General features: G+C 52.5%; 1 protein-coding gene across 1 annotated transcript in view; it reads left to right on the forward strand.

The window, feature by feature from the left end:
* Window positions 1-1671: 1671 nt before the first annotated feature.
* Window positions 1672-25048, forward strand: part of TPO (thyroid peroxidase) — a gene marked incomplete at both ends in the record, with an annotated part of 45088 nt that continues 21711 nt past the window's right edge. The window contains 8 exons of the mRNA XM_082851282.1: window positions 1672-1765; window positions 6982-7066; window positions 10548-10717; window positions 13167-13299; window positions 17013-17142; window positions 18621-18827; window positions 19920-20435; window positions 24303-24555. Coding sequence (XP_082707408.1) covers window positions 1672-1765; window positions 6982-7066; window positions 10548-10717; window positions 13167-13299; window positions 17013-17142; window positions 18621-18827; window positions 19920-20435; window positions 24303-24555 — 1588 coding nt within the window. The remainder of the gene's footprint in view (window positions 1766-6981; window positions 7067-10547; window positions 10718-13166; window positions 13300-17012; window positions 17143-18620; window positions 18828-19919; window positions 20436-24302; window positions 24556-25048) is intronic.

A 25048-nucleotide genomic window follows, 5' to 3' on the forward strand; every position in this document is an offset into this window, starting at 1 on the left:
TCCCTGCTTTGCTGTGAAGGGGCCTTGAGTCTTGCCCTTCATCTCACTGTCTCAGCCTGTTCCCACAATTTCAGGGAGAAATTACCATGACTGTTGACGATTCCCCACCTGCTTTTCTAACTCATTTACTGTGTTACTTTCAAACTGACCTTTCCTGTGCTAATCGTGACGTTCTGGTGCTTCAACTATGTCCTGGTGTCCCGATGCCTCACACACGTGTTAGCGTCTAACCTCAGCTTTCCTGGAGGGAGCATATCCCCAAGTTTGAATAAGGCCCCAAGAAGAGAGCGAAAAAGAGCAGGAAGAAGAGGAGTGATTTTCATGTAGAAGAACCCAAGACTCAGATGGGAAGTGGAGAGGTCCAGAAACCCCACGCTCTCCACAGACCCGGAGACGTGCTTCACGCCCTCTCAGAGACGGGGTGCAGGGCATCGGCGGGGCTTCCTGGAGCCGCTGCCTCTGAAGATAAACCTGCTCTTTCTCATAAGGTGTTTAGCTCAGAGAAGCGAGAGAGAGGACAGTGCGAGCGTTACGAGGGGCCGGTTGTACTTGGTTTCTTCTTTCCCGACACATATGCATTCTTTCCCTTTCTTCCTCATTCCAGGACCAGAGGCTCAACCTCACATGGACGCACACCTGGCCAGCACACGGCCTTCTGTGCAAACACAGAGGTAAACGTCCAGCCAACCCAGGAACGGGAGCTGGTCCAGCCCGGCGATGTGGGCGGGGAGTGGAGCCTGGAGCCTCTTTATAGCCGGAGGCCAGGCCCTGGGCAGCCGGGCACGTCCAGGGTCACCTGTCCTGCACACCTACCTCTGGCTGAGTGGAGGAGAGGGTCTGGCTGTGAAACGTTTTGGCTTTCCTTTTTCTGAGAGAAATCCATCACTGAAACTTGTAAAGCAGTTCAAGGGAGGCTGTTCTGTGGGCTCAGGGCACATCTGGGGGCTGTCTGAGCAGAGCCGCGGGGCTGATGACTGTTAGGTTTCCTGTGACCTCAGTGCAGAGAGCGCGGCCGGCAGGTGCGGCCAGGTCGGTTCGCGGGTCAGCAGGCCCTGACACGTACTCCACCCAGGATGCCCTGTCAGCCCCACCCCGTTTAACAAAGTTCGTGGCCCCAAGATAGCAGCAGAACATCCGAGGCTAGGAGAAGAAGAACTGAGAAAATGGAAATGATGGATTTGGAATTTTTGCTTTGTCTTAACAGCTCCGTAATTCTGAAATCAGTTTATAGGCAGGAAAAAGAATGTTGTAGGAAATCCCACGTGCATTTGGAAATTTTATTTGCCTCTTTTCTAAAGGCTGAACTCCCTGTATTATTCATTTTCTAAAATTCTACAGAGATGTGTTATGGGAAATAGACTTGTTTTATTCCCTGTAATTATCCCCAGAAGCTTTACGGCATTAGGGCATCACCATGAAATAAAACAGGTTGTCACTGAGCTGTTCTGGTGACCACAGCTGCCCAAGAGGAGGGATCTGTTTTCAAATAGTTGGGCGGGTAAGGCCTGTCCACACCGCAGACATGTGGGTCAGAAGCCCCCAGCGCTCAGACCCAAGCTTCTGAGAGCAGCTGCCTCGCAGGGACTAGCGCGTGGAGGGTCGTCGGCAGGGACTCTAACTGAGCGGCTGACCGTGCCCTTGACCACCTGATGCTCTCAATTCCTCTGCAGGATGGGAGCTCGTGCCGTCCTGGGCACCACGCTGGCCGCGGCCTGTGCCGGAGCTGTCTTCTCTTTCATCCTGAGACACAAGGACCTCTTTTGGGGTGAGTAACAATAAATTATGGTCTTCTGAAATCATAACGTTATTGCTCTCAGCAACCAGAACAGGAAGCATCGTGGGTTCTCCAGAATCAGGTAAGACCTCTTCAGTGTCTCTTTCACTTTCCAAGAAAAGAACAATAATTCTTGATTTTAGAAGGATTAGAATACAATTCTTTCTGAAAAATAACTGATTTTCCTATGATTACACAATAGAAAATTTCCATTTTTACCTACTCATATATTTGAAAAACATTTCTTTGGGCGTAGTTGTTTGTTCCTGTATCACAAAATCATTTTTCATTAAATCACTTCTGTGCTGTATTTTCTGGAATCAGGGTGCTACAATGTCAAATTCCGTTAAGAAAGGTATAGCTATGCTGTGGTTGAAATCATCACAGCTCAAACTCTGCTTCTGTTTTGAAAAAAAAGGAAAAAAAGGTCCCAAACACGGAGAAGGGATATGACTGGAGCAGGGTGTCAGAGGGCGTTTCGAGGATGCTCTCTGATCACCAGCCTGTGCAACACGGGTCCCCCGGGCAGGCTCGCCCCTCTGGGCTCTTCAGGGCTGGACATTCTGCTCCCCTGGCCTCTCCCCCGAGCCCTGGGCCCCTTGATCACCCTCCAGGCCTGATGGGCGGCCTGAGTCCACGCAGCCACGCCCACCCCAGGGTGTCTCCTGCTGAGAGCCATGGAGTCTCCAGTTTCATTGAACGCGGGGGCCTCAGGGCCACATGAGCAGTGGCACCAAAGTCCTTTGCAGACCCATATGCTCCTTAAGGAAATGGCCATGAGGAGGCCGGGGTCAGGCTCTGTCCCCACCCACTACTGACTGGGCCACTCTCCTTCTGTAAAATGGAGAAAACCGGAAGATTCTCCACCACAGTTCTATTTGCGAGTGTCAGTGAAAGTACTGAGTGCATCGTGCCTGGACAATACGAACTAGAAAAAAACAGAAACCAATTCCATTTAAATCCCCTCCAGCCATGTGGTCCCCCTCCTCCCAGCCCAGCAAACCCATCGCAGCAAACGGGTGCAGCAAACGCTTTGCGAACTGGTCATTGCATCTGATATTTACTACAGTCCTCGTTCTACAAAACCATAGTGACAAAGGGGTCATGAGTAAACGCCATTCAACAGAATATATATATAAATATATATAAATATATAATATATATATAATATAATATATCTGCTCACTAGACTTTTTAGTTTTAGAAATCATATATTTTTTAAAAATTGGGAAAGGCGTATCTACAGCTTTGCTAGAGCAATTTTTTTATTGTTTCCCCATCTCTAAGAGGTTATTTTTTTCCTCAGACTTTCAGTATATATATAACTAACGCACAGTATAGCATCTGATAAAAATGCTGCAATTTGGAGCCTAATTTATTGTTCATTAGAATATTTTGAAGCTGGCTAATTACTTGTTTACTTTGTAAATTAATTATTTAGAAAATATCCTTAGTCTTACAGTGTTTCACTTTTACAGCCTTTAATACAATGATTTTTTTTTTCCCAGTTGACGAGCCAATGGTCATTTTAAACAAAATAATTGTGCACTGGTTAACTTCCTTTTTTATTTAGTTATTTATTCATTTATAATTGAAGAATAGCTGATTTACAATATCGTGTTAGCTTCAGGTACAGCAAAGTGATTTAGTCATGCATATACACTGTTTCAGATTCTTTCCCCGTACAGTTTATCACAAAATACTGAGTATAGTTCCCTGTGTTGTATACAGTAGGTCTTTGCTGGTTGTCTATTTTATATATAGAAGTGTCGAACTTTCTTTGAAACATAACTTTTATCAGTCACACTTCTCTGTAGCCAAAATTTCCACGACGATCCCACCAGACTTTTTGTCTGCGTTTGGGTTTATGTCACTTGTGTTCACAGACTTTGTGACACGAGCTGCTGGATTGCTCCCTGTCGCTTGTTCAGAACCGGCTGGGGGCCCCGGGCATGAGGACCAGGTCTGGGCTGGACCACAGACGTCCATCTCCACCTGCCAGTGGGGTCCAGTCACCCGTTCACAGCTTAGAAAGCAGAGGTCCCGAGGGTCTCAGAGACGGCGGAGCTGTGGCCATGCTCACCCTCACCTCCCAGGTCTGCACGTGGAAACAACACACGCGTTTGAGCCTGGTTGATAAACACTCAGGAACAGCTGTCCTTAGGTGTCACATCAGTTTGTGAACCGTAGGCAGGTTTGCACAGCAGGAGTTCAAGTCCTCTCACAAAAGCGCTGAATAGCGCGTTTATCATGGAAACCACGTGAGTTCATCACCTCACGGACTGGGGTTCGTTTCTTGTGTTTGTGCAAAGTCAAGATTTAAGTGCAATCATCTGTGTGTTCCAACACATCATAGCTGTTACAAGAGAATCAGATGCAAATGAACAAGAGGCAGCAGAGGCGTTGCTGCAGATGGGGGATTTGGGAAGCCAGCCTGATGAGTGAATCTGTTTCACAAGGAAAGTTGGCAGACTTACTCCAGTTCATTGGGTTTCAGCAAACAGGTATCATTAAAGTCAGGACTAAACACAGAGCTCAGAGCAAAACCACGTTCTCGGAGTTAGTCGAGAGTACAGCTCAGAGAGGAAGAGTCCAGCACTCTTGCCTTGTTATTTTAGTAGTCACTCTTTGGACATAAGTGACTTCCTTCTTTCTGGCCTGTAGTGTTTTCTTGCGTAACGGCTTCCTGAACTCCAGCTCTTTCCATATGAGATGCCCATGTTCGGAGGGGACCTTCTATGGGTAGCGCACCCCCTCGGGTGGTACCCGTCTTCAGAAGGCTGATGTCTCCAGATCAGACGAATCAGGAAACTCCCTCGGATTTAGTTTTCAGACCTGAAAAGAAGAGGTTAGGTTCCAGATCTCCCAGTCTGTGGTCCTACGGTCGGACGCTGCGTCTCTGGACGCCACCCCGTGCCCCGGTAGCTGCCCAGCAGCAGCTGAAGGAGGTGATTGAAGAGCCAGGAAGGGAGATGAGCCTGACACCCCACACGGTGAGGAGGAGACGACACGGGTCACATCCGCCCGCTACTGGCAGAGACTGGAGGCAATTCAAGACGAGAACTACACTTCTATGGGGAATTTTCAGCACAAAAATATATTTCTTATGCAATATCTGAAGAGATAATAATCTGAAAGCCTGTAACACTATCTTCAGGAACTCGGCAAACTACTTCATAGGAAGGAAAGATACTGGAGAATAAGTCAAATACGATCGATTACGCTGAAATGACAATGTGAATATCGTCAAGAAAAGGAAGGATCTCTCTAGCAACTGTTAATTCCAAAGACAGTGGTGACACACAAACAGTTTTCTTTTTACTGAATCCGTTCTCAAATAACTGCCCGGTGCCTGGGAAGAGCCAGCAGTGGATCTCATTGCAAGAGACCTAAGAGGCAGGGGGGTCAGTGCATTTGGCCAACGCAGGGCCAGGCTGACCTCAGAAACAAAAATGTGGACGGAGGGTTTGGACGGAAACGAAAGGAAGTACATGAAGGTCACAGGGCCTTAAACCCGGAGCTTTCGTGGGGCTCCCATTCCTGAGAGCTGAGTGAAATCCCCCCCAGCCCCAGGGCAGGGGTCCCTGAAAAGGCCAGCCTCTCCTGCGGGTTCTGCAGCCCCAGGCTTATGGCCCCTCTGGGGTCCCCCTGACTCCCCCGCTCTGCCCGCTTCCTGTGCCGCACGCCCACCATGTGCTTCAGACCCCACGGCAGGAACCCATGGCCGTGGTGGCCTGGACCCGGCCGAGCTGAGGCCGCTTCCGCCCCGTGTGCCCTCCACCAGCCCGGGGTTGGAGGAGCGCAGGGGGCACAGAGGAAGGACCAGAGGGAGTCACGCTGTGGAATGTGCGCTGATGGCTGGGGAAGGACACTGAGGGGCTGCAGGCGAAACCCGACGTCCTTCAAGGTGCCTTTGTGGGTCCACCGGGGGCGAGACCCCACGCTGGGCTCCTGGATGCAGGATGGACTCTGACAAGGTCTCCGCCTCCCAGGAACCTGCCGTCTGAATCCCCCAAACTTTTCTTACAGTTTCGAGTCCCTTTACTTCTTCTTGCAACAAAATCTTCCGTTAAATTTTAGGACAAAAGCTATCTGGTAACTTAATCCTCCTAAATTTGCTCAGGAATTTAATGTATTTTCTGGAATACGCTATGCCTATGGAATTCTAAAGATATGGAAATTTGCCATTTTGAAAATAGCTTTCTTTCTACTTAGATGTGTAACGTTCAAGAATATTCTGATATTCTATTTATTCTTAGAAATGGATGCATTTCCTTTGATGAAGTATTGATTATGCAAAAGGTAATTTAGTAACAGAAGTTCCTTGTGTGCATTACTGGAAGGAGTTGCCTACTTTATGATATTCATTTGGAACCTCACGTTTTAACCCCAAGACGGAATCTTAAATTATTTTCTTAGTCTATTTGGGCTGTGATCACAGAACCATGGACTGGGGGGCTTATACACAATAGACCTCTGCTTCTCTCAGTCTGGAGGCCGGAAGTCCCAGATCAAGGCTCCAGCACCTTCAGATTCTGGTGAGGACCCTCCTCCTGGTTCACAGACGGGCTCTTCTCACTGTGTCCTCGCCTGGAGGAAGGGGCGGGAGCTCATGGGTCCCTTATACGAGGGCAGGTACCCCATCATGGGGACTCCATCCTCACGACCTCATCACCTCCCAGAGCCCCTCCTCCGGACGCTGTTCCATTGAGTGCTAGGATGTCAGCATACGAATTCTGAGGAAACGCAAGCATTCATACCACAGAACTTGTTAAACATGACATGCACTAAAAACTAAAATAAAAAATAAGGGTCTTTTCACTGCAAACTGCTGGTGTATTGGAGTAGTTTATCTTCTCTTAAATGCACAAGTTAAAATAGGCAACTATTATTATGAACTTTCTATACCACTGGTTTAGGTAACTAAAACGCTCAGAAAAGAAGTTATTCAGAATCCCTGGAGGTGGCCAGGGCAGGTGAGAAGTAGGAATGGCCGGGCTGCCCACGTAAAGATGGTGCTGGGTCCCTCCCCTCCCCATCCCCAGGGTCTCCGCCAGCGAGGAACCAATACTCACGTAAGATGGGGAAATGGACCCAGGACCCCACGGAGGAGGGGCCCAGACGCCGCGTGGTTGTCACTACATCCGGCTGCGCGTGGCGGGGAGTTGGTGAACTTTGCGTTTGACAGTGGGATGCTTCGTTCGTAGGAGAGACGGAGGAGTGTCGAGCCAGGGGCATCGTGGAGGCGAGCAAGCTGCTGGTGGACGAGGCCGTCTACTCCACGATGAGGAGGTACCGTCCCGGGAGGGGGAAGGAGGTGCGCCGGCTCCTGGGGCGTAGCGATTTGCCCACTGTCTTCTTCACAGTGTCCTCCACCTTACAGATTAGGGGCTGAGACTCACATGAGCTTATTCTCGTTTCTGGGGTCACGTGCAAACAAGCGAGAGGAACCGTATTCAAATTCTCTCTCTAGCAGAACAGAGCAAAGGGAGTGATGCAGCCAGGGGTCAATACATCCTGGTTCAAAAGACAGATGAGGGAGCCTGGCTCCTGCAGAACTGGCCTCAGACCCAGGGGGCAGGAGGGGTCCAGACGCACGGCCCCAGCATCCGGGCTCTGCGACACAGCTGTAACCTTACCTAGGAATTAAATCTGCCCCGCATTCCTTTTAAATCATTAAGAAACACCTTCATGTTAAACATAAAAATGACATCAATATTAAGAGTATTATAGTCTCACATTAGATGTTCGTAAAGCAAACACGACAAACACACAAGAATTTAAAAAGCAGGTTTTATCTTCACAAGTGTGTTAATTTACTGGAATCTGACTAATAATTATTTAAGGTCTCAAGATACAAAATATCACAAGGCAGAGGTCGGTTTACTTCAAATTTCTATTATTCCACCAGAAAAAGGCCCTATTGTCCATATTGGCTGCAACTAAGTTTTGCTTATTTTATAAAAACTTCAATCAAAGGGGAAAGAAAGAAGAAATCTCTTGAAGTCTGACTCTGTTAGTGTGTCCACGACTATGATGTCAACTACCCATGAAAAGGGGGAAGAGCTACTGACAACCCCTATGGAGAGAAGGAGCTGAGCCTCCTTGGACACCCCACCCCCCCCACCCCCGCAGCGAAGGCTGCACCGTCCTCTCGGAGGTGACCTGCTTTCTCCCGAGGGGGAACTGACCTGCTGCAAAGCCTGTGGCCTGGGGGCTTCGTTTCATATGTAAATGTTGGAACAAAGGCTACTCGCTGACTGTGCTGCACAGTGGATTTTAGTAACAGCAGAAGAAAAACAGTAGAAACCTGGGAATGAGGCTGTCCCCACTGAGACCTGAGCAAACAGGGAGGTGAGTTCCAGGCCCGCACAGGCCCGCCTGCTGCCCTGGGGCTCCGGCCGGCCGCAGCCTGGGGAAGGGCCCAGGGGTTGGTGCGCGGTGGCCCAGGAAGATCCTGTCTGTTTTCTTATACACCAGCTCTCCTGAGAAGGGGCCCTGGCTGCCTCCCTCCAGACGGCTCTCCAAGGGTGTCTACACAGCCAACAGCCTTGGAAGACAGAGTTTTGTTCACTGTCCGACGCGCGGTTAAGGACTCCTTCCAGTAAAGGCCAGGCTTTCTGTCCTCCCAGAAAGACCCGGCTTCCCCTGCAGGACCAGAGCCCGCGGGCGCTGCCACCGTAACAGATCACCACAAACTCAGTGGCTACAACAACGTAATTTATTACCTTACCGTCCTGCGGGTTGAAGTCCAACACGTACCTCACGGGCCCAAAACCACAGTGTCAGCAGAACCATGTTCTTCCTGGAACTTCAGGAACAAATGTGTTTCCTGCCTTTTCCACGTCCCCGAGGCCACCTACATCCCTTGGCTACTGGCCCCTTCCTCCGTCTTGGAGCTGTCACATCCATTTCCCGAGCTCCCTCCACTGTCACCTTCCCCTGTGGCTACACTGGGCCCACCTGGGTCATCCAGGATGAGATCCGCTTTTATGATCAACTGAGTAGCAACCTGATTCCACCTGCAACTTAACTCCCTTTGCTGTAGAAGCGAACATGTTCACAGGCCTGAGGGTCAGAACTTGGATGTCTTTGGGGGCCAATGTCACATCTACCGCGGCGTCCAGGGTGTGGAAACACACGCCAGCATGGGTGGGCAGCCCTGAGCAACGGCCTCATTCGTCTCTGAGCCTGGAGCCCGTGGGAGCTTGTAAGGAAAAGCTCTGCCTCTCAAAGTTCACGGCCTCACAGTACCTTTGGAAACACGCTGGCAAGCCCAGCACGCTCCCACGTTAAGTTCTCTATCGTGTACGTCTATACGCGCACTGGCTGGTGTCTAGCGTGCCGTGTGTGTAAGATCTTCGGTTCTCAACGCCGTCTCCGTCAGTCACGGGCTGTCATCCTGGTGCACCGCCTTCCTCATCTGTAAAATGGGCCCGCCTAGCCCTGGTCTCCTGCGCTTTGGTGAGCAGTAACTGCAGACGTGGAGTAATGTGGGTCAGTGCTCCGCCGGCACCTGCTCGCCACCTCCGCTCAGTGGGCGCCGCACATTCCAGGCTGTTAGTAACAAGGGAAACGTGTGAAGGATCCACTTGCTCAGAGCTGGCAGAACGACTGAAGCACAACTGGGCCATTTCCCCAAGACCTCAGGGCTGTGAACCAGAAACCCAAGCAGCAGTGGTAGGGGGTGTCCTGCCCCCGAGCTCTGCCCCCACGGCTCTCAGGTTAGGCTTAGAGCTGGTCCTCACACGGGCTCCTGGGGCCTCAGTGGTGCAACCCTGCAGGGGCCACCAGGTGACGGCAGCTTCCTGCACAGGCCACCTGGGTCCTGCCCCTCCAGGGGTCCCCGGGCCCTGAAATGCTGGTGGGCAGGTGGGTCCCCTGTGGTGGGAGATGCTGGAATCCCGAAGGCCGGGGACCCTCGTGAGAGGACAGAGGGACGGGAGGGTGAGGGGCGCCCACGGCAGGACTTGCAGTTCTCGCCGCCAGCAGCTCCATCACCTGCTCACCTGCCGTGAGATGCGTGACTGACAGGGACACAGCAGGGTCGCAGCCTCAGCACATCTGGCCTGGGACCAGGACAGGCTGCTGGCTCTCAGAGCCCCATCCATCAGCTGGAACCCTCATGTCTAACTGGGTTGTTTTCTCAAGTTACAAAATCAATTTATTTATCCACAGTAATACTCTCAGTGAAACATTAATTAGCACTTAAAATACCCTTAAATAACACTAAAAATCAGTATTGCACAATAAGCTAGAAAAACTGTCAACATAAAAAGTGAGACGACCTTATCTCAACAAAAATTTAAAGTATATTACAAAGTGACCAAGAAGAATGAATCAGCGGCGCACACACAGATGAGCCATTGTCAAAAGGGTTCTGAAACCAACTTAACGTAGTTTTCATGGCAATGTATGGTTTTCATGGCAATGCATGGTACAGGTATAGGCAACGTTAGCAAACCCACTCACTAACTGGACTGTGATGAGAAGGTTGATCTCACACAGCTGTTATGAGCATCAAATGAGTTGGCTACGCATGTTTGTAAAAGACAAACATCGGTCATTCTCCTCACCTTTCAACACTGGAAGATTGTCTACACTTGGGTCCCATCCCTTCACCAAATCCCACGGTCCTTGTGGACGGGGTCCTTGAATCCCCACCTGCCTGTCGCCGGGCAGGTACTAAGTAAAGGTGCATGTGATTGATTAGTAAGTAATTACCAAACACCATAAAAGAATAATTGACTTTACATCTCCTCTTTGTGCCCAGAAACCTCCACAAAAGAGAAATCATTTCTCCGTCACAGCTTCTGTCTTTTTCCAAACTCCCTGAGCCCACCAGCCGCGCGGCGTCCCGGGCGGCGGACATCATGGAGGTGTCGGTGCAGGAGGCAATGAGGAGGGCTCACCTAGGGTCTGCACTGTCTGGGCCGCCCACAGGTGAGCACCCGGGGGAGGGGGCAGGTCAGGGCCGGGCAGGGCTGCGCAGGGGCCGGGGGAGTCCCCGCAGGGCGCGATGCCCACTCGTTCACAGGACAAATGAGCGGTTCTCTAAGAGGCTCCGTAGCTTGGTTTTGTTAGTCTGGGAAATCACTGCTTCTCTGCTGTTCACATGGGGTTTGGAGAAGCAGCTCGATAACCTAAGTGTCCCGCTCTGTGGTAATGATTGAGGGATACTTTCAAGGCCCCGACCGACCTGGTTAGAACCTGGGGGAAACTCACTTCCGTGGGACGCAGTGTGTTCCAGGAAGACGGGGACAGCAGCCCCGCTTCTCCTGAGAAAACTGCCTCAGGGTCCTGCTCAGGCCTCTGGGAGCACTGGCCGTCCACTCGGCTGGCCACAGGCGAACCAGCAGACACGAGGGGCGAGCTGCATCCCATCAAAGGCTCTGATGATGTTAAGATACTGAGTGAAAGTGATTTCGATCCTAGGCATATTTCTAAGTCCAATGATGAGGAATTAAAAAGCAAGATTATTTTTAATGAACTTATGGAGACGTTTTTCAGTGTGGTACCATGAGCTACTTGGTCTCTGAGTTTTTCCTCCCAATTAGCTGTAGATTAGTTTAATGCTGATTTACTTAGCTTTTAGAATGAGACAGACTCAGCTAAATCGGGATTAACCTGAATTCTCAGATACTAAACTTAGAAGGTAAGTTTAATCAACTTTATAGCAACCAAAGATCCATTTGAAATGTTTTTATTGAAGCAGCTGAAAACTGTCTCTAAGGACTGTTGGTCCGCGATCCTGTCTCGGTGCAGCTGGGACGCCGGTAGCAGTGACTGCAGTCAGAGGTCCCGCCGGCCTCGGGTTCACGGTGTACAGTTGCAAGGCCATTGCCCAAGTCTGTGGGTGTATTTGACTGATGGGTTTGGGCCAGGCTGTGGTGCAGAACTGAAGAACCCCATAGTCTAGGATGTTTTCTATTATTTCATCTATCAGCATAGCCAATCTAGAAATTTCAGAATTAGTGAAAGGGAAAGGACCCAAATGTTTCCCCATCAGTTCGTCACCAAACAGTATCTACAGTCAAATGTTGGCACCCCTCCCCTAGGGATGTTTCCTAACATTGGTTTTGTATTAACATAGCTATGATCGTGGTTCTTTTTTTCTAAATAAATTTATTGATTTATTTATGGCTGCATTGGGTCTTCGTTGCTGGGCACAGGCTTGCTCTAGTTGCGGCGAGCGGGGACTACTCTTTGGTGTGGTGCGCGGGCTTCTCATTGTGGTGGCTTCTCTTGTTGCAGAGCACGGGCTTTAGGCACAAGGGCTCAGTAGTTGTGGCACACGGGCTCAGTAGTTGTGGCGCATGGGCTCAGTAGTTGTGGCGCACGGGCTCAGTAGTTGTGGCAAATGGGCTCAGTTGCTCCGTGGCATGTGGGATCTTCCCGGACCAGGCCTCAAACCCATGTCCCCTGCATTGGCAAGTAAATTCTTAACCACTGCACCACCAGGGAAGCCCCATTGTGGTTCTTTTCATGGACTTTGTCTGTTAGACTCTCGCATGTGCTTGAGCGTTTCCTGGTACAAAGACTCACCTTGTTAAGGAATGTGTATTTCTCTATCGACTAAATAAAAATTGTAGTCTAAGCTTCATTTAACTGTCCACATACAGTCATTCCATAGAGGTTGTTCAGTGAACATTAATTAAGCTAGTTTTGTTTCTCTCTAATTTGAAAACGGGATGCGTGTCTTCCAGTGTTTTTCTATCTTGATTTCATAGGGATCTGGCCAGTTTTATGGCATTATCTTTGAAGATTTATACAAACCATCTTGGAGAGTAACCAGTGATTCCCTCTACCAACAGACAAGAAAGTGGTCTTTGCTTTGATTTGTCAAATAAACAGCAACAAAAATGGCAAAAAATAAGAGACTGTTTCCTGGGGCCCTAACCTAGAAAGATTTATGAGAAGGAACCAAACATCAACATGAAGGAGAAAAGAAGGGTTTTGTAGATGGACACGTGGATGCTGTTAGGAAACTTGACTGAGGTAGGGTTTGCGGGGAGGATAAAGGCCAGGATTCACCGTCTTCTGAGGTCAGGGCGTGGGCCCCCAGCCTCAGCAGAGCGGCACGGCAAACGCTGGAGATTCCACGAGCGAGGCTGCGGATGCCTCCGAGAAGTGCTGACCTCTGGGGTCAGAGCTCTCAGAACTGCTTTTCTGAAAGATCGCAAAGCAAAAATAAATTTTAAACCCCACATTCCTAGCAACGAGGACACTCAAGGGGGTTAAATGAGAGAGGATTGACTTCAAGGAGAAGGAAGGGCTTCCTGCAAAGAATGAGGAGGTTTCTGTGGGAATCCCGATCACATTAGAACATTGACCCCGTCAGGTAGGTTTGTTATTACAATCGAGGGCTGAAGCTTTGGTGTTTGTTCCTTAGATGTTTTATCAGAAGATCTACTGAAAACGATTGCAAACCTGTCCGGATGCCAGCCCTACATGCTTCCCCCCAGATGTCCAAACACCTGCCTGGCAAACAAGTACAGGCTCATCACGGGCGCCTGCAACAACAGGTAATTCCTCAGTGCCCTCGGTCTCACCTGTAAGTTGTACTGGAACATGACAGGTGTCATCAGGGCAGAGTCCCCATAGATTGTTTGAGGTTTCATTAAAGAAAGTGGACAATATTGACTCCATTATATTAAGAAGTGGTCAAGCCTCTTCCTTACGCCCATGTTTCCAATACTCCTGTGTGTATCTTTAATAAGACACAGATTTTAAAAGTCTTCAGCTTCCTGGCAACCAGGTACCACTTTTACCAGCGATGCTAATCATAAGGTCATCCCAACTTTCTTCCATTTCTTTTTCTGTGTATTTGCTGTCCACTCTCAACCACAGACTCAGGCCGTCTCATACTCTGATCGCTCTTTCCAGAAGGTCAGTCCATTCTGGCAACCCCCAAACATTCCAGGTGACCCCAACCACTTCTGGGCCCCCAGGGCCCCCAGGGCCCCATGTGCCGTGTTCTGGGGAAACTGTACTTGCAGGTGGATGTGGGGTCATGGACGGCAGGACCAGGGTCAGGGGTCTCCTCTGCCCACGGCGCCCCTCCCGGCTCCGCTCTCTGCTGTCACCCCACCGCCCGCCGAGGAGGGGGCAGCCAACGCCCCCTGCTGATGGGCTCTGGGGGACGCACCTTCCAGGGAACTGTGGGTGGAGGCCGAGTCCCTTTCTTTCCTTCCGTGATGACGATTGAATCTTGTGTCACAGTATTTACAGCAACTAGATCCAAAGGACCAGCAGGGACTTCATACTTTTTTTCTGCCCCAAACATAGCATACCTGCTCAGAAAACTCAAGTGATACCACCCTGAAGCCTCGCTAACTTTTATAAATGAGGCACAAGGGCCGCTGAGTATCGGCCCCAAGGTGGCCGATTCTCTCTGCAGGCTCAGACTTGCTAGTTCAAAACCTGCCCACACCAACCTCAAATGTTCACACATCCACTTGTTATAAAAATAGCCCCCAGAGCAGATTTTCAGCTGCCTCGTGTCTGAGAGACAGCAGCTGGTGTTTCAAACAAATCCCAGTGACGTGGAGCCGCGGGGGGAGCAGACACCTGGCTCCCTCGTGAAACTCTCCTCCAGAGACGTGTCACCTGCTTGTCGTCAGCCTTGCGACCATTTCCAATGTGGTCGTCAATCCAGATCTACTCAAGGAAGCACGTGCTGGTGAAAGCTGACCTCTGGGGCCGCCGCGGTTATTCTGCTCCGGCCTAGCAGCATCGGAGAGCGATGCCGGAAGCCTGGAGGGGGCCCTGCCTGGTGGCTGCGAGGTCCCCACATGGTGCCCCTGGGTCCTGCCGAGCAGGCTGGGCTCTGACCCGACCAGAGGGTGAGACGGTCACAGAAACCATGTGATGTCCCGGAAGCTGCTGAAACATGACCGTCAATCAGAAAAAAACACAAACAAACAAACAAACAAACCCAGTCCCCTGAGCAGTTAAATCAGCATTCTCGTTATTCTCAATTGAGTGAAAGAGCTTCACTTTATGGAATTTCAATAAAGACAGGCCAACTGTAACAGATCAGAACTCCGTATTAAAGCTGACTTACTGCAGCTGATTAAATGCATTACTGTCCCATATGGTTTTGCAAATGAAGCCACTTTGGTTGTGCTGGAGACCAACGGAGTATTAAAACTAGAATGATCCCCACTTACTGTCCCTTCAGACGTGCAAAAGTAACCATCACCACCTACTGCTACTCATCATTCCTGAGTGGCCCCTGGACACAGCGGCAGGGCTGGGAGTGAGCCACAGAGTCCCTTTTCTCCAGCGTCAGGGACCCCGGGGTGTCCCTGCCTGAACTGTGGGCTCTTGCCTCAAACAAGAGCTTAGAAGGTTCTCGGCAGCCCATGGTTCCTTTACTTCTGGACAGAGCATCCAAACCAGCCCCATTTATACAAGAATGGTGGGCGGACGTTGTGTCTCCAATGGTACAAAATAATTTAGTGTCAAAACAAAGCAACTAATTCTTCAATATTTACATTTACAAATACTTTAAAAGTTTTAAAAATCCTTTAGCTTGCCATGATTCTTGTAGACTTCACTCCCTAGATGTTGTGTCTACACATCAGATGCGGGAAAGAATATTAGAAAGCCTAGATCCCAATCTTTTCCAATTCAAATGCTTTTGCTACATGACCCCAAAGAACCCAGCAAAGTTGTCTCCTGTCCACCTGCAAACTCCAGCCTCACTCCTTTCTTTCTGGAAGATTCTGCAACCACCAAACAAACACCCCCATGGCTATTATTGCCATAGGGATGTGTTGATAAAGGCTGAGGGGCCTTGGACACCACAACAATTTTGTACCCAAATAATCCATTTTTTAAAAACAGAACAAATTTTTATCTAACACAAAATTCCCCTTTTTTTCTTTTGTCTTTGAACTAACATTTCCATTCTAATTTGTCTGATGGTTTTCTTCTAAATGTAGGCTATTTTATGATTAAAGTATTTTATTTTCTCCTTTTACATAGTCCTTTACTTTTACGTATTCTCTCTAGGCTTTTTATTCTTGTATTTTCTAAATGTTACATAGTCACGTACTTATTTTATACATTTACATACGTGATCACATACGTATATATTTACTACTCATATGTGATTTTCACAAGTACTAGTTACCTATCATTTGTCTCTCATTTCCTCATTGCTGGAAACATTTCTGGGACACACTGGTTCCTATTGATACTGGTCCCTTTGACTTAGAGGCACCTGCATGACTCAAAAGTCATGCTCAAAAGTAGTCTGAAGGGCTTCCCTGATGGCGCAGTGGTTGAGAGTCCGCCTGCCGATGCAGGGGATGCGGGTTTGCGCCCCGGTCCGGGAGGATCCCACGTGCCGCGGAGTGGCTGGGCCCCTGAGCCATGGCCGCTGAGCCTGCGTGTCCAGAGCCTGTGCTCCGCAACGGGAGAGGCCACTGTGAGTAGGCTGTAAAATCAGAATGTCATTAGACACAACTTTGCCTCATCAGATGCACTTTATATTTTCGTCAAAATATATTTTGACCAATAGAAGGAAACTGCAGATCAGTCTGTTTATGGAAAACATTCCCATTTACCTTAATTGGCCGAGTCCATGCTCACTGTCAAATCCCTGAACCAAGTGAGACTTGTTGATGCTTCCTCTCAGAAAAAGCTTGACTTATTTTTGATTCAAATAAATGTATTAATACAACCATCTCACTTCTGAATTTAGGACATTTCAGCAAGTTCCAAAGATTCCACTTTCTAGCAGAAACTTTGTCCTAAAGGTAAATGCAGGTGACAGGAAAGGGCATCCTGCCCAGGTGGTTGTAGGAGTTTTGATGGGAGCATGTTCAGCACGGCAGGGTTTCAGGTGTGACTCTGTCTGGAGCCCCAGGGAGGTGCCCATGGTGAGCTCCCGAGTGAGATGCAGCCTTCAGAGGAAAAGCAGGGAAACTGGGCAGCGAAGGTGGGAGACACACGGATGGGCAGGACGCCCCAGGTTCAGGTGCTGAGGAGGGAGGGCACGTGCATGCGGGCTTTGGGAGTCAGCTCCCTCGAGACCACCTGCGCCCTTACAGCCCGGGAAGCATCTCAGCACCACGGGGGCGTGTGGTCCCCACTGGACAGAAGGCTTCGCCCTCTACAATCACCCCAGGGGCGCCGGCTCCACTGTGTCCCTGGGGACAGTTCACTGCATCGGCCCTGCTGCTTCGTCCCTCCTCGACTCAAACACGGAGCCCCACTGTCTCCACAGAGACCACCCTAGGTGGGGAGCCGCCAACACAGCCCTGGCCAGGTGGCTGCCCCCCGCCTACGAAGACGGCATCAGCGAACCCAGAGGCTGGAACCCACACTTCCTGTATAACGGGTTCCCCCTGCCCCCGGTGAGTGCCGCTGGTTTCCCAGAACGCAGCAAACCTCCCCTCACCTTGGAGGGAGCCAGGCTTTGATGAGACCTCGCTCAGTCGGGCCGGCCCCTGGGCGGGCGCTTATATGATGGGCCTCCCGGCCCCTGTGGGGTGGAGAAGGGCTGCTCCCCTTATGGCTCGGACACTTGGCCCTGATAGATGAGAGCCACTCAGCCAGCGAGTGGAGCAACACAGAGGTAACCTTCATCCAGCTTTCGACTCTTTACAAATAGGTACAAGACTAGACACGTTCAAAGACACTTATAATTGATTACTTCACTCATTTAAGCGGCAAAGATGATAACTGCTACCTACTCCCAGAGGCAAATCCTTTGCCAAACAAACTCATACCTGATCTACTGAGCACTCGGGTCCAAAAATGCATCATTTGTCCCCAATTCGACTGCTTGCTTCAGTGAATAAACCGGGGGCAGCCACCCACATTCCTCAGCTTATCCCCCCTCCCGGAGCCGGCAAGGCTGCGTCTCTCTGCGCCTCTTCTCTGAAGTTACATCTCTCCTGAGCCAAGGAAGGTCTCAGAGTCTAAGGACCCATGTGGTTAGATCTGACCCCTGGGAATCCAGGCTCACCCCCATCTCGAGGTCCTTAAAGTGACCACGTCTGCCAAGTCCCCTTTGCCATGTGATGTATTCACAGGCTCCAGGGATGGGGGAATGGACATCTGCAGGGGCCATTACTCTGCCTACCAGTCCCCCTCTGACCCCAGAAGTCATATCCATTCCACACGCAAACTGCATGTACCCCCATCCCAAGGCTCCCCGAAGTCTCAGCCCGCCACAGCATCAACTCAAAATCCCAAACCTGATCTAAATCTCACCATTTTCAGACCCCCAAATCTCATCCTTTGAATAATCTGAATCAGGGATGGGGAAGCTCTGGGTGTGACCCTTCCGGGGGCAAAACTCCCCTCTTTTGGGGCCTATGAAACCACAAAGCAAGCCTGCCCCCAAAATGCAATGGTGGGACGGGCACGGGATAACAGTTGAGCTGTAGACGTCCTGGTTCAGAAACAAAAAAGTGGAAAGGAGAAAGTCACCGATCCCAAACAATTCTGACTCAGGCCAGGCAAAGGCCACCGGGCCTCAAGGCCTGGGAACAAGCCTCGGGCTCAGGGCTCTGCCCCTCTAGGCCCAGCATTAAATGGCACTAATCGCTAGATGACTCAGTGTAACCCCCACGACAGTCCCCAGAGGTCAGCATTTTTATGTTTATTTACAAGTGAGGAAACTACGACTCGGCCCTAAATCACCACCCGTGCACGTCGGGGAGGAGAGCCGGGGGGCCCCCAGGGACCCCAGCCTGCCCCAGGAGCGCCAGCGTCCTGTGAATGAGCGTGGAGCCCTGAGCCCCCGGGCTAACCGCACCCCAGGGGTCTGCTTCCCCCCGCCCCACAGGACGGCCTCCCACACGTGACAGCTGGTCTGTCCGCCCAGGTCCGGGAGGTGAGCAGGCAGGTCATCCACGTTTCCAACGAGGCTGTGACGGAGGACGCCCAGTACTCTGACCTCCTGATGGCGTGGGGACAGTACACTGACCACGACCTGGCCTTCACGCCACAGAGCGCCAGCCACGCTGCCTTCGGGGGCGGGGCCGACTGCCAGCGGACCTGTGAGAACCGAAGCCCGTGTTTTCCCATACAGGTAGAATTTTTAAACTTCCTCATTTTTACTATGAAACTAAGAGGTGCTGTCTTCAGAACTCAGACACAAGTCACTTCCGGTCCTGTCCCCAGGGGGCAACAGCCATAATGAGTTTCCTGTGTTTCCTGCCAGAAGTTGTCTGCACATATATGTGTGTAAGATCACGTGTGTGTGTGCTTACACCTTACAGTTTTTGTGTCCTACTGTGCACACGTCCTGAACCTGGTATGGGTCACCTGGCAATAGTTCTTACACTCCTCTCTGTCTCATTAAAAGGACAGAGGCTGGGTTTCATGACCCTCCCTATCCCACCGCGTTTGCGTTTTGACCTGTTTAACCCGATTTCCTTACTGATGAGCACTGGAGTCGCCTCCAGTTTTGCTGCTGTTCCGCTGCCGCAAACAGCAGCAGAGAACGCGCTCTGACCTGAATCTCGGCCGCACGCGCGTGCCTAACAGACAAGCCACCGGGGATACAACCGCTAGATTCAGAGCAGGCGCCGTGAACTTCCGACAGAGATTTTGCAGAACTGTTGTCTGTAAATATTGCTCTGGTTTTCCCTCCGACCTGCAACGTAAGAGACATACAGGCAGGGTTTTTAATTACTTCTCCTAAGAAAATATCTCCGAGGCTGGCAAGGGGCATTTTCCACCTAGGAGCAGAGACTGCTTGGGGCTGGGGGTCTTCACTCACGTTTGTTCCAGAAACCTTGGCCGAGCAGCCAGGATTCCGCATGTGGCGCCCTGAGCTAGGAAGGCCGGACAGGCCAGAGGAGGGGCTTCCTGGTGGGCCAAGGAGAGCCAGCAGACGGGGTACCCCTGGCGTCCGCAGAGGTGGCCCCCAGGCGAGGCAGAACACCCCAAAAGGAAGACCTGGGGGGCCGGGGGAAGTGGGCGCCACCACACGGCCGCATGAGTCAGAGCAAAGGCAATGCCGACCAGTCTCATCGCCCAGACCCTGGGAGGAGAAGGGCTGCCGCGGAAGAGGGACGGGACCCCTGGGGCGCTGGAGGGAGGTGGGCGGCCCGGGGCGCCTAGCGTCTCTGAGGAGGGGGCCCAGCACCCCAGCTGACCCGCCGTGCCCTTCCCGCAGCTCCAGGCCAGCGCCTCGCCGGCCGCGGGCGCCACCTGTCTGCCCTTTTACCGCTCGTCACCCACCTGCGGCTCCGGGGCCCACGGCGCCTTCTTCGGCAACGTGTCCTGGGCGAACCCGCGCCAGCAGATGAACGGGCTGACCTCGTTCCTGGACGCGTCCACCGTGTACGGCAGCTCCCCGGCCTCCGAGCAGCGGCTGCGGAACTGGACCAGCGCCGAGGGGCTGCTGCTCGTCAACGCGCGCTACCGGGACGCCGGCCGCGCCTTCCTGCCCTTCGCGCCGCCGCCCGCGCCCCCGGCCTGCGCGTCCCGGCCCGGCGCCCCCGGGGCCCGCGCGCCCTGCTTCCTGGCGGGGGACGGCCGCGCCAGCGAGGTCCCCGCCCTGGCGGCCCTGCACACGCTGTGGCTGCGCGAGCACAACCGCCTGGCCGCCGCGCTCAAGGCCCTCAATGCGCACTGGAGCGCGGACACCGCCTACCAGGAGGCGCGCAAGGTGGTGGGCGCCCTGCACCAGGTGCGTGCGGGGGCCTCACGGGCGCCCCGCGAGGGTGGGTGCGGGGGTCTGGTGGGCCCCCCGCCTGGGCGCTCAGAGCCTTGTGGGTGGACGCCCTGCGTCGAGATTAACCTCGCTCCCGTCTGAAGCCCTGGGTCCCTGGCGGTCCCGTGGGAGCTTCTCGGCTGCTCAGGGGCTGGCGGTGATTATCCCACAGGAGGCTGACCGCAGTGGTAACAGGCACGGCTCCTCCGGCCTTCCCCGGATATCCAGACCGTTCTAAGCGCTCTGAGGGTTCTAACTCATGTAGTCCTCATGGCGACCCTTTCAGATGGGTGTCCACCAGTGATTTTGGTATTTTGATATTTTGGAGAGAATGAAAAGAAACACAATCTGTATGAGATCTGCAAATTAGCACGTTAAAGTAAGGATTTATTATGATATTTTTCATCTTGACTCAGAGGATACTGGGTGGAGTGTCAAGTTGGCCAATTATAATGGAGCGAAGTTGGAAAAATTCCTTACGTCCATCAAATAACCTTACTAAGTCCGCTGGTCTCACAGGGCTGTTATGAAGGTGGAGTGCCTTGTTTTAAACCAGTGGTTGCTAGTCATGTGTCTCTGATCTGGGCGCTACAGCAGGCCCTTGAGAGCATCCCTGTATCCCCTCAGTGACCCTGTAAGTCCTGTTTTACAAAGGAGGAAGTTGGGTCTTGTCCGAGTTCTCACAGGGACCACATGATGGGATGGGCCATCCCCAGGCACTGCCTGTCCCTTGCCTACCTTTGGTCCACTGTGGCCCAGCCACCCAGGAGTTAGAGCAGAGGCTACAGAGCCCTGCTGTGCCCGGCGCCCCCCCATAGATGTTGGTGGGTTAGGGGACTCGGACGTGGTCCAGGAGAGGCTGGGCAGAAGTTGGGGCTTGTGATTCCTCCGCTGAGGAAGGACGTCAGTGTTTTAATACCAGGGTGCTTTGGGTGAGCCCCGGCCCTGGATGAGTGGGCTTGTGGAGTGTGTGTGTGTGTGTGTGTGTGTGTGCACGCGTGTTTGCATGGCGTGGTACGTAGACAGGTAGACTCTAAACCGGGCATCTGATACACAGTCTGCCTGCTGCCCGGATGAACACTGCAGCTTAGTGTAAACGAGCTGACAGATGTGAACACACAGGATTGATAAATAAAGAAGGAAAGGCGCAGGGATCTGTGAAGGGGGATTTGAGCAGCATGGCCAGAAGTCTTGCGATGGTTTTCAGCAACAGTCAAGGACCTCATCCGTCAGCCCTCACCGGACCTCCTTGGAGAGAGCGGCCTGGCCAGCCAGGAAGCGCTGGGCTGATGTCCCCACTTCCGAGCTGTCCTTCCCCCTCAGCAGGCTCACTGGTGAAATAAGTCCCGGGATCATGCCTCTTTCCGGCTTGCCGTCACCACCCAGCTATGCTTTGTTTTGGTTCCCTCTGTGCCGCTCCCCCGAATGTAAGCTCCAGGGAGACAGAGATTCCCTATTGTTTAATGGCTTCCGGGCACCTGGACCCAGCCTGGCTCTAAGAGGTGCTTCACAATGTGAATTCAGGAGCGAAGACCAGGTCCCAGGAACAGTCCCGGGAGTCCTGCCCTGCTGTCTCCCCGAGAGCCGGGATGTCCCTTAAACTTTCTTTAAACGCACAAGAGCTCAGTCGGCGCCGGGGCCTGAGCTGAGTGGCTGGATCTCAGATCCACGTGGACCCTCCCGGAGAAAAGGCTCCATGACCACTGTGTGCCCCTGCAGCGGGGAAGGCGGGGTGGTTATCTGGGTGCACGCGGCCCTAGACTTGTACGTTAGAGGTGCTTGCATTCGAGAATTCTGAGAACCCCTGCTGGCCTGGAAATAGCGTCATGGGGCTCCTGTGCTTCTCAAATAGTGAGATAATAAGTACTGCCGTGGCCCTGAGAAGCGGCAGGGAGGGGCAGGGAGGAGTGCTTCGCTGGACCGTGACTGTCCCAGCGCACGTGGCGGGTGAGGAACCGCCACGAGGGTTTCAGCATCGTCCTGGCAATTCCAAAGGAGGGTTAGAGCCCCGCCGATCAGAGTGAAGCAGTGCTGCAGCCCTCGCCCTGGGGAGAGATCCAGGCTTTCTGGCAAAATCGCCTCCAGTTACATTTCAGATCAGATCTCAGATCGCGAGATACTGGTGATGGGGGCTGTGCTCCAAGGTCGAGCAGGGACGATGTGTGGGGTGGACTGCAGGGCGCCCTCCGCTCTCTGAAGCAGCTGCTTCGGGGGCGAGGGGAGCCTTGCCAGCCTGTGACGGCAGGCTGTGCGTCCTCCGGGATCACAAGTGGAGCCTGAGTTAGGGAGCGGGGGCGGGGCCACCACTAAACAGTTTCCACTTGAGCGTGAAGCTGTCTCGCGTCCCTGGCGGAGAAGAGAGAGGATCTCCCGTCTGCTGGGGGCAGAAGGGATCAGAGCCGAGCGCTGGTGGGAGTGGAAGTCACTGCCGTGTCCCCTCGCGGGGTGGGGAGAAGGCACAGCTGCAGCCCCGACCGGTGGTGGGAAAAGCTGCAGCATCTGAGGTGGTGGCGGCTTCTGTGTGATCACGTCCTAACTCTTCCCGAATGCCAGTCGGGCACGTGCCAGGCCCCCGCTCCAGTCAGCCCGGGTCTCGGCGGGGACGACACGCAGCGGTGCGAGGGGCTCCGTGGGCCCTTCACCTGGAGGCCGCGGCCTCCGCTGGCCTGGGAAGTACCGGCTTGTGCACTTAGAAGACACACTCCGTCGTTTGGAAGGGATGGCCCACAAGGGCGCAGATGCTCTGTTGTCACCTTCATGTTGTTTCTTAGAATGGTACACGTTCCCTTCCTACACTCATAAGCTGAAATGTAAGACCTTTCCCTCTAGGACAGAATCTTTCCTACTGGTTTATATTCCTCATTTAGATGTGGCTTATGGGCCCAAATATTCTCTTAAATACCAGACAATTCAGAAGGGAAAAAAGGAATAACACAGGGATCTCGGCCCCTGCTTACATTTTAATTCGTGGAAGCCATTCCGACCGTATATGATCTTTAGGTTGTGTATCATGTCCTTTAAACCTGGGGACAGGTGGTTATCCATGCATGGATGTATACACTATATACAATATATGCATCTTCTCCGTATACTGTCTCTATATGATACCATATGTCTGCTACGTATAAAGCCATACAGTATCTAATATATACATGTGCTCTATAGAATGCCTATAGATAATACCATGTATCTAACACATATAAACCCATGTGTATTGTTTATTCTCACAAAAACTCAAAGGAAGAGGTTTTTCCAGCAGAGGAAACAGGTTCAGAGAGGTCAGCCTCCCAGAGTCACGTAGCTGAGAAGGGGGGGAAATGGGGTTGCAACTCACCTTGGTCCAAATCTTCAGCCTCTGATGCCCAGACCCAGCGAAGGGACTAGATTTCTGAGTTTTGCTTTAGGTCCTGGTGTTAACGGAGGGCTCGTGGGTGAAGTGGGAGTGAAGGGGGCTGATTGCTGGACAGAAACCTTGTCATGTTTCTGGAAGAGTGCAGGGGGGCAGCAGCCTCCTTGGTTCGTCTTCACGCACTGAGGGTCCCCCTCACTTTCCGTGGCCTGGCCTGGCCTGGAGGGTGTCTGGGGGCATCTGACGTGCCCTGTACAACCCCGTAGAAGCCGAGAGCTCAGGACTTTCTTTGGAATAGGGGGTGTTCCTGTACCTGTTCCCCTGCTTCCCTGTGCCCCCAGGTGACAAGACCCCCAGTGACAGCTCTGGAGATGCAACGGCCCCCAGGCCTGTGCGGGAAGAAGCCCCCCAACCCGGCATCGCTCTGACTGTGAGCCCGCATCCAGCCAGGGGCTCCACTGCCCCGGCTCCCACCCACTCTCCTTTCTCCGCAGATCATCACCCTGCGGGATTACGTCCCCAAAATCCTGGGCCCCGAGGCCTTCGGGCAGCACGTGGGCCCCTACAGGGGATACGACCCCGCCGTGGACCCTACGGTGTCCAACGTGTTCTCCACGGCCGCCTTCCGCTTTGGACATGCCACAGTGCACCCGCTGGTGCGGCGGCTGGACGCCCGCTTCCAGGAGCGCCTGGGGCTCCTGCCGCTGCGGGATGCCTTCTTCCGGCCCTGGCGGCTCCTTGAGGAAGGTGCGCATCCCTGGGCCACGCTTGGGAGGGGGAGCCAGGTGTGCGGTCACCTGCCCGCTGGCCGGAGGTGCTCGGATCAGCAGCGGGCATGGAGAATCTAAATGCATCCACAGAGGTTTGAAAAGTGATCCTGTTCATCAGACGCTTTCCCTGGGGTTTCTGAGTCTCCAGAACTCCCAGGGACGGCCCCGGGCTCCCTCAGCCAGGCTGGGGCTTGTTCACTGGTCTAGGCTTTAGACCCAGCAAACACCTCCTTCAACTGTGACGTTTCTGCTGCTGAAAAACAAGCACAAAACCTCCGCCCCTGAGGCTCCATCCTGGTTTCCTTCAGACACACGTAACGGTCCGGCCCGTTGGGGCTCTGACGGGGCGAATCCACCACGAGGCAGCACCCTAAGGGCCCAGGAAACTTGGGAAGCCCTGGAGGTGAATTCCTGAGATTATGGGAGGCTTTTGTTCAGAACCAGCATAGTTTACGATCTGTTCTGTTTCC

Source organism: Leucopleurus acutus (assembly GCF_964270905.1).
Source record: "Leucopleurus acutus genome assembly, chromosome: 12".
In the NCBI taxonomy this organism is placed as follows: domain Eukaryota; kingdom Metazoa; phylum Chordata; class Mammalia; order Artiodactyla; family Delphinidae; genus Leucopleurus; species Leucopleurus acutus.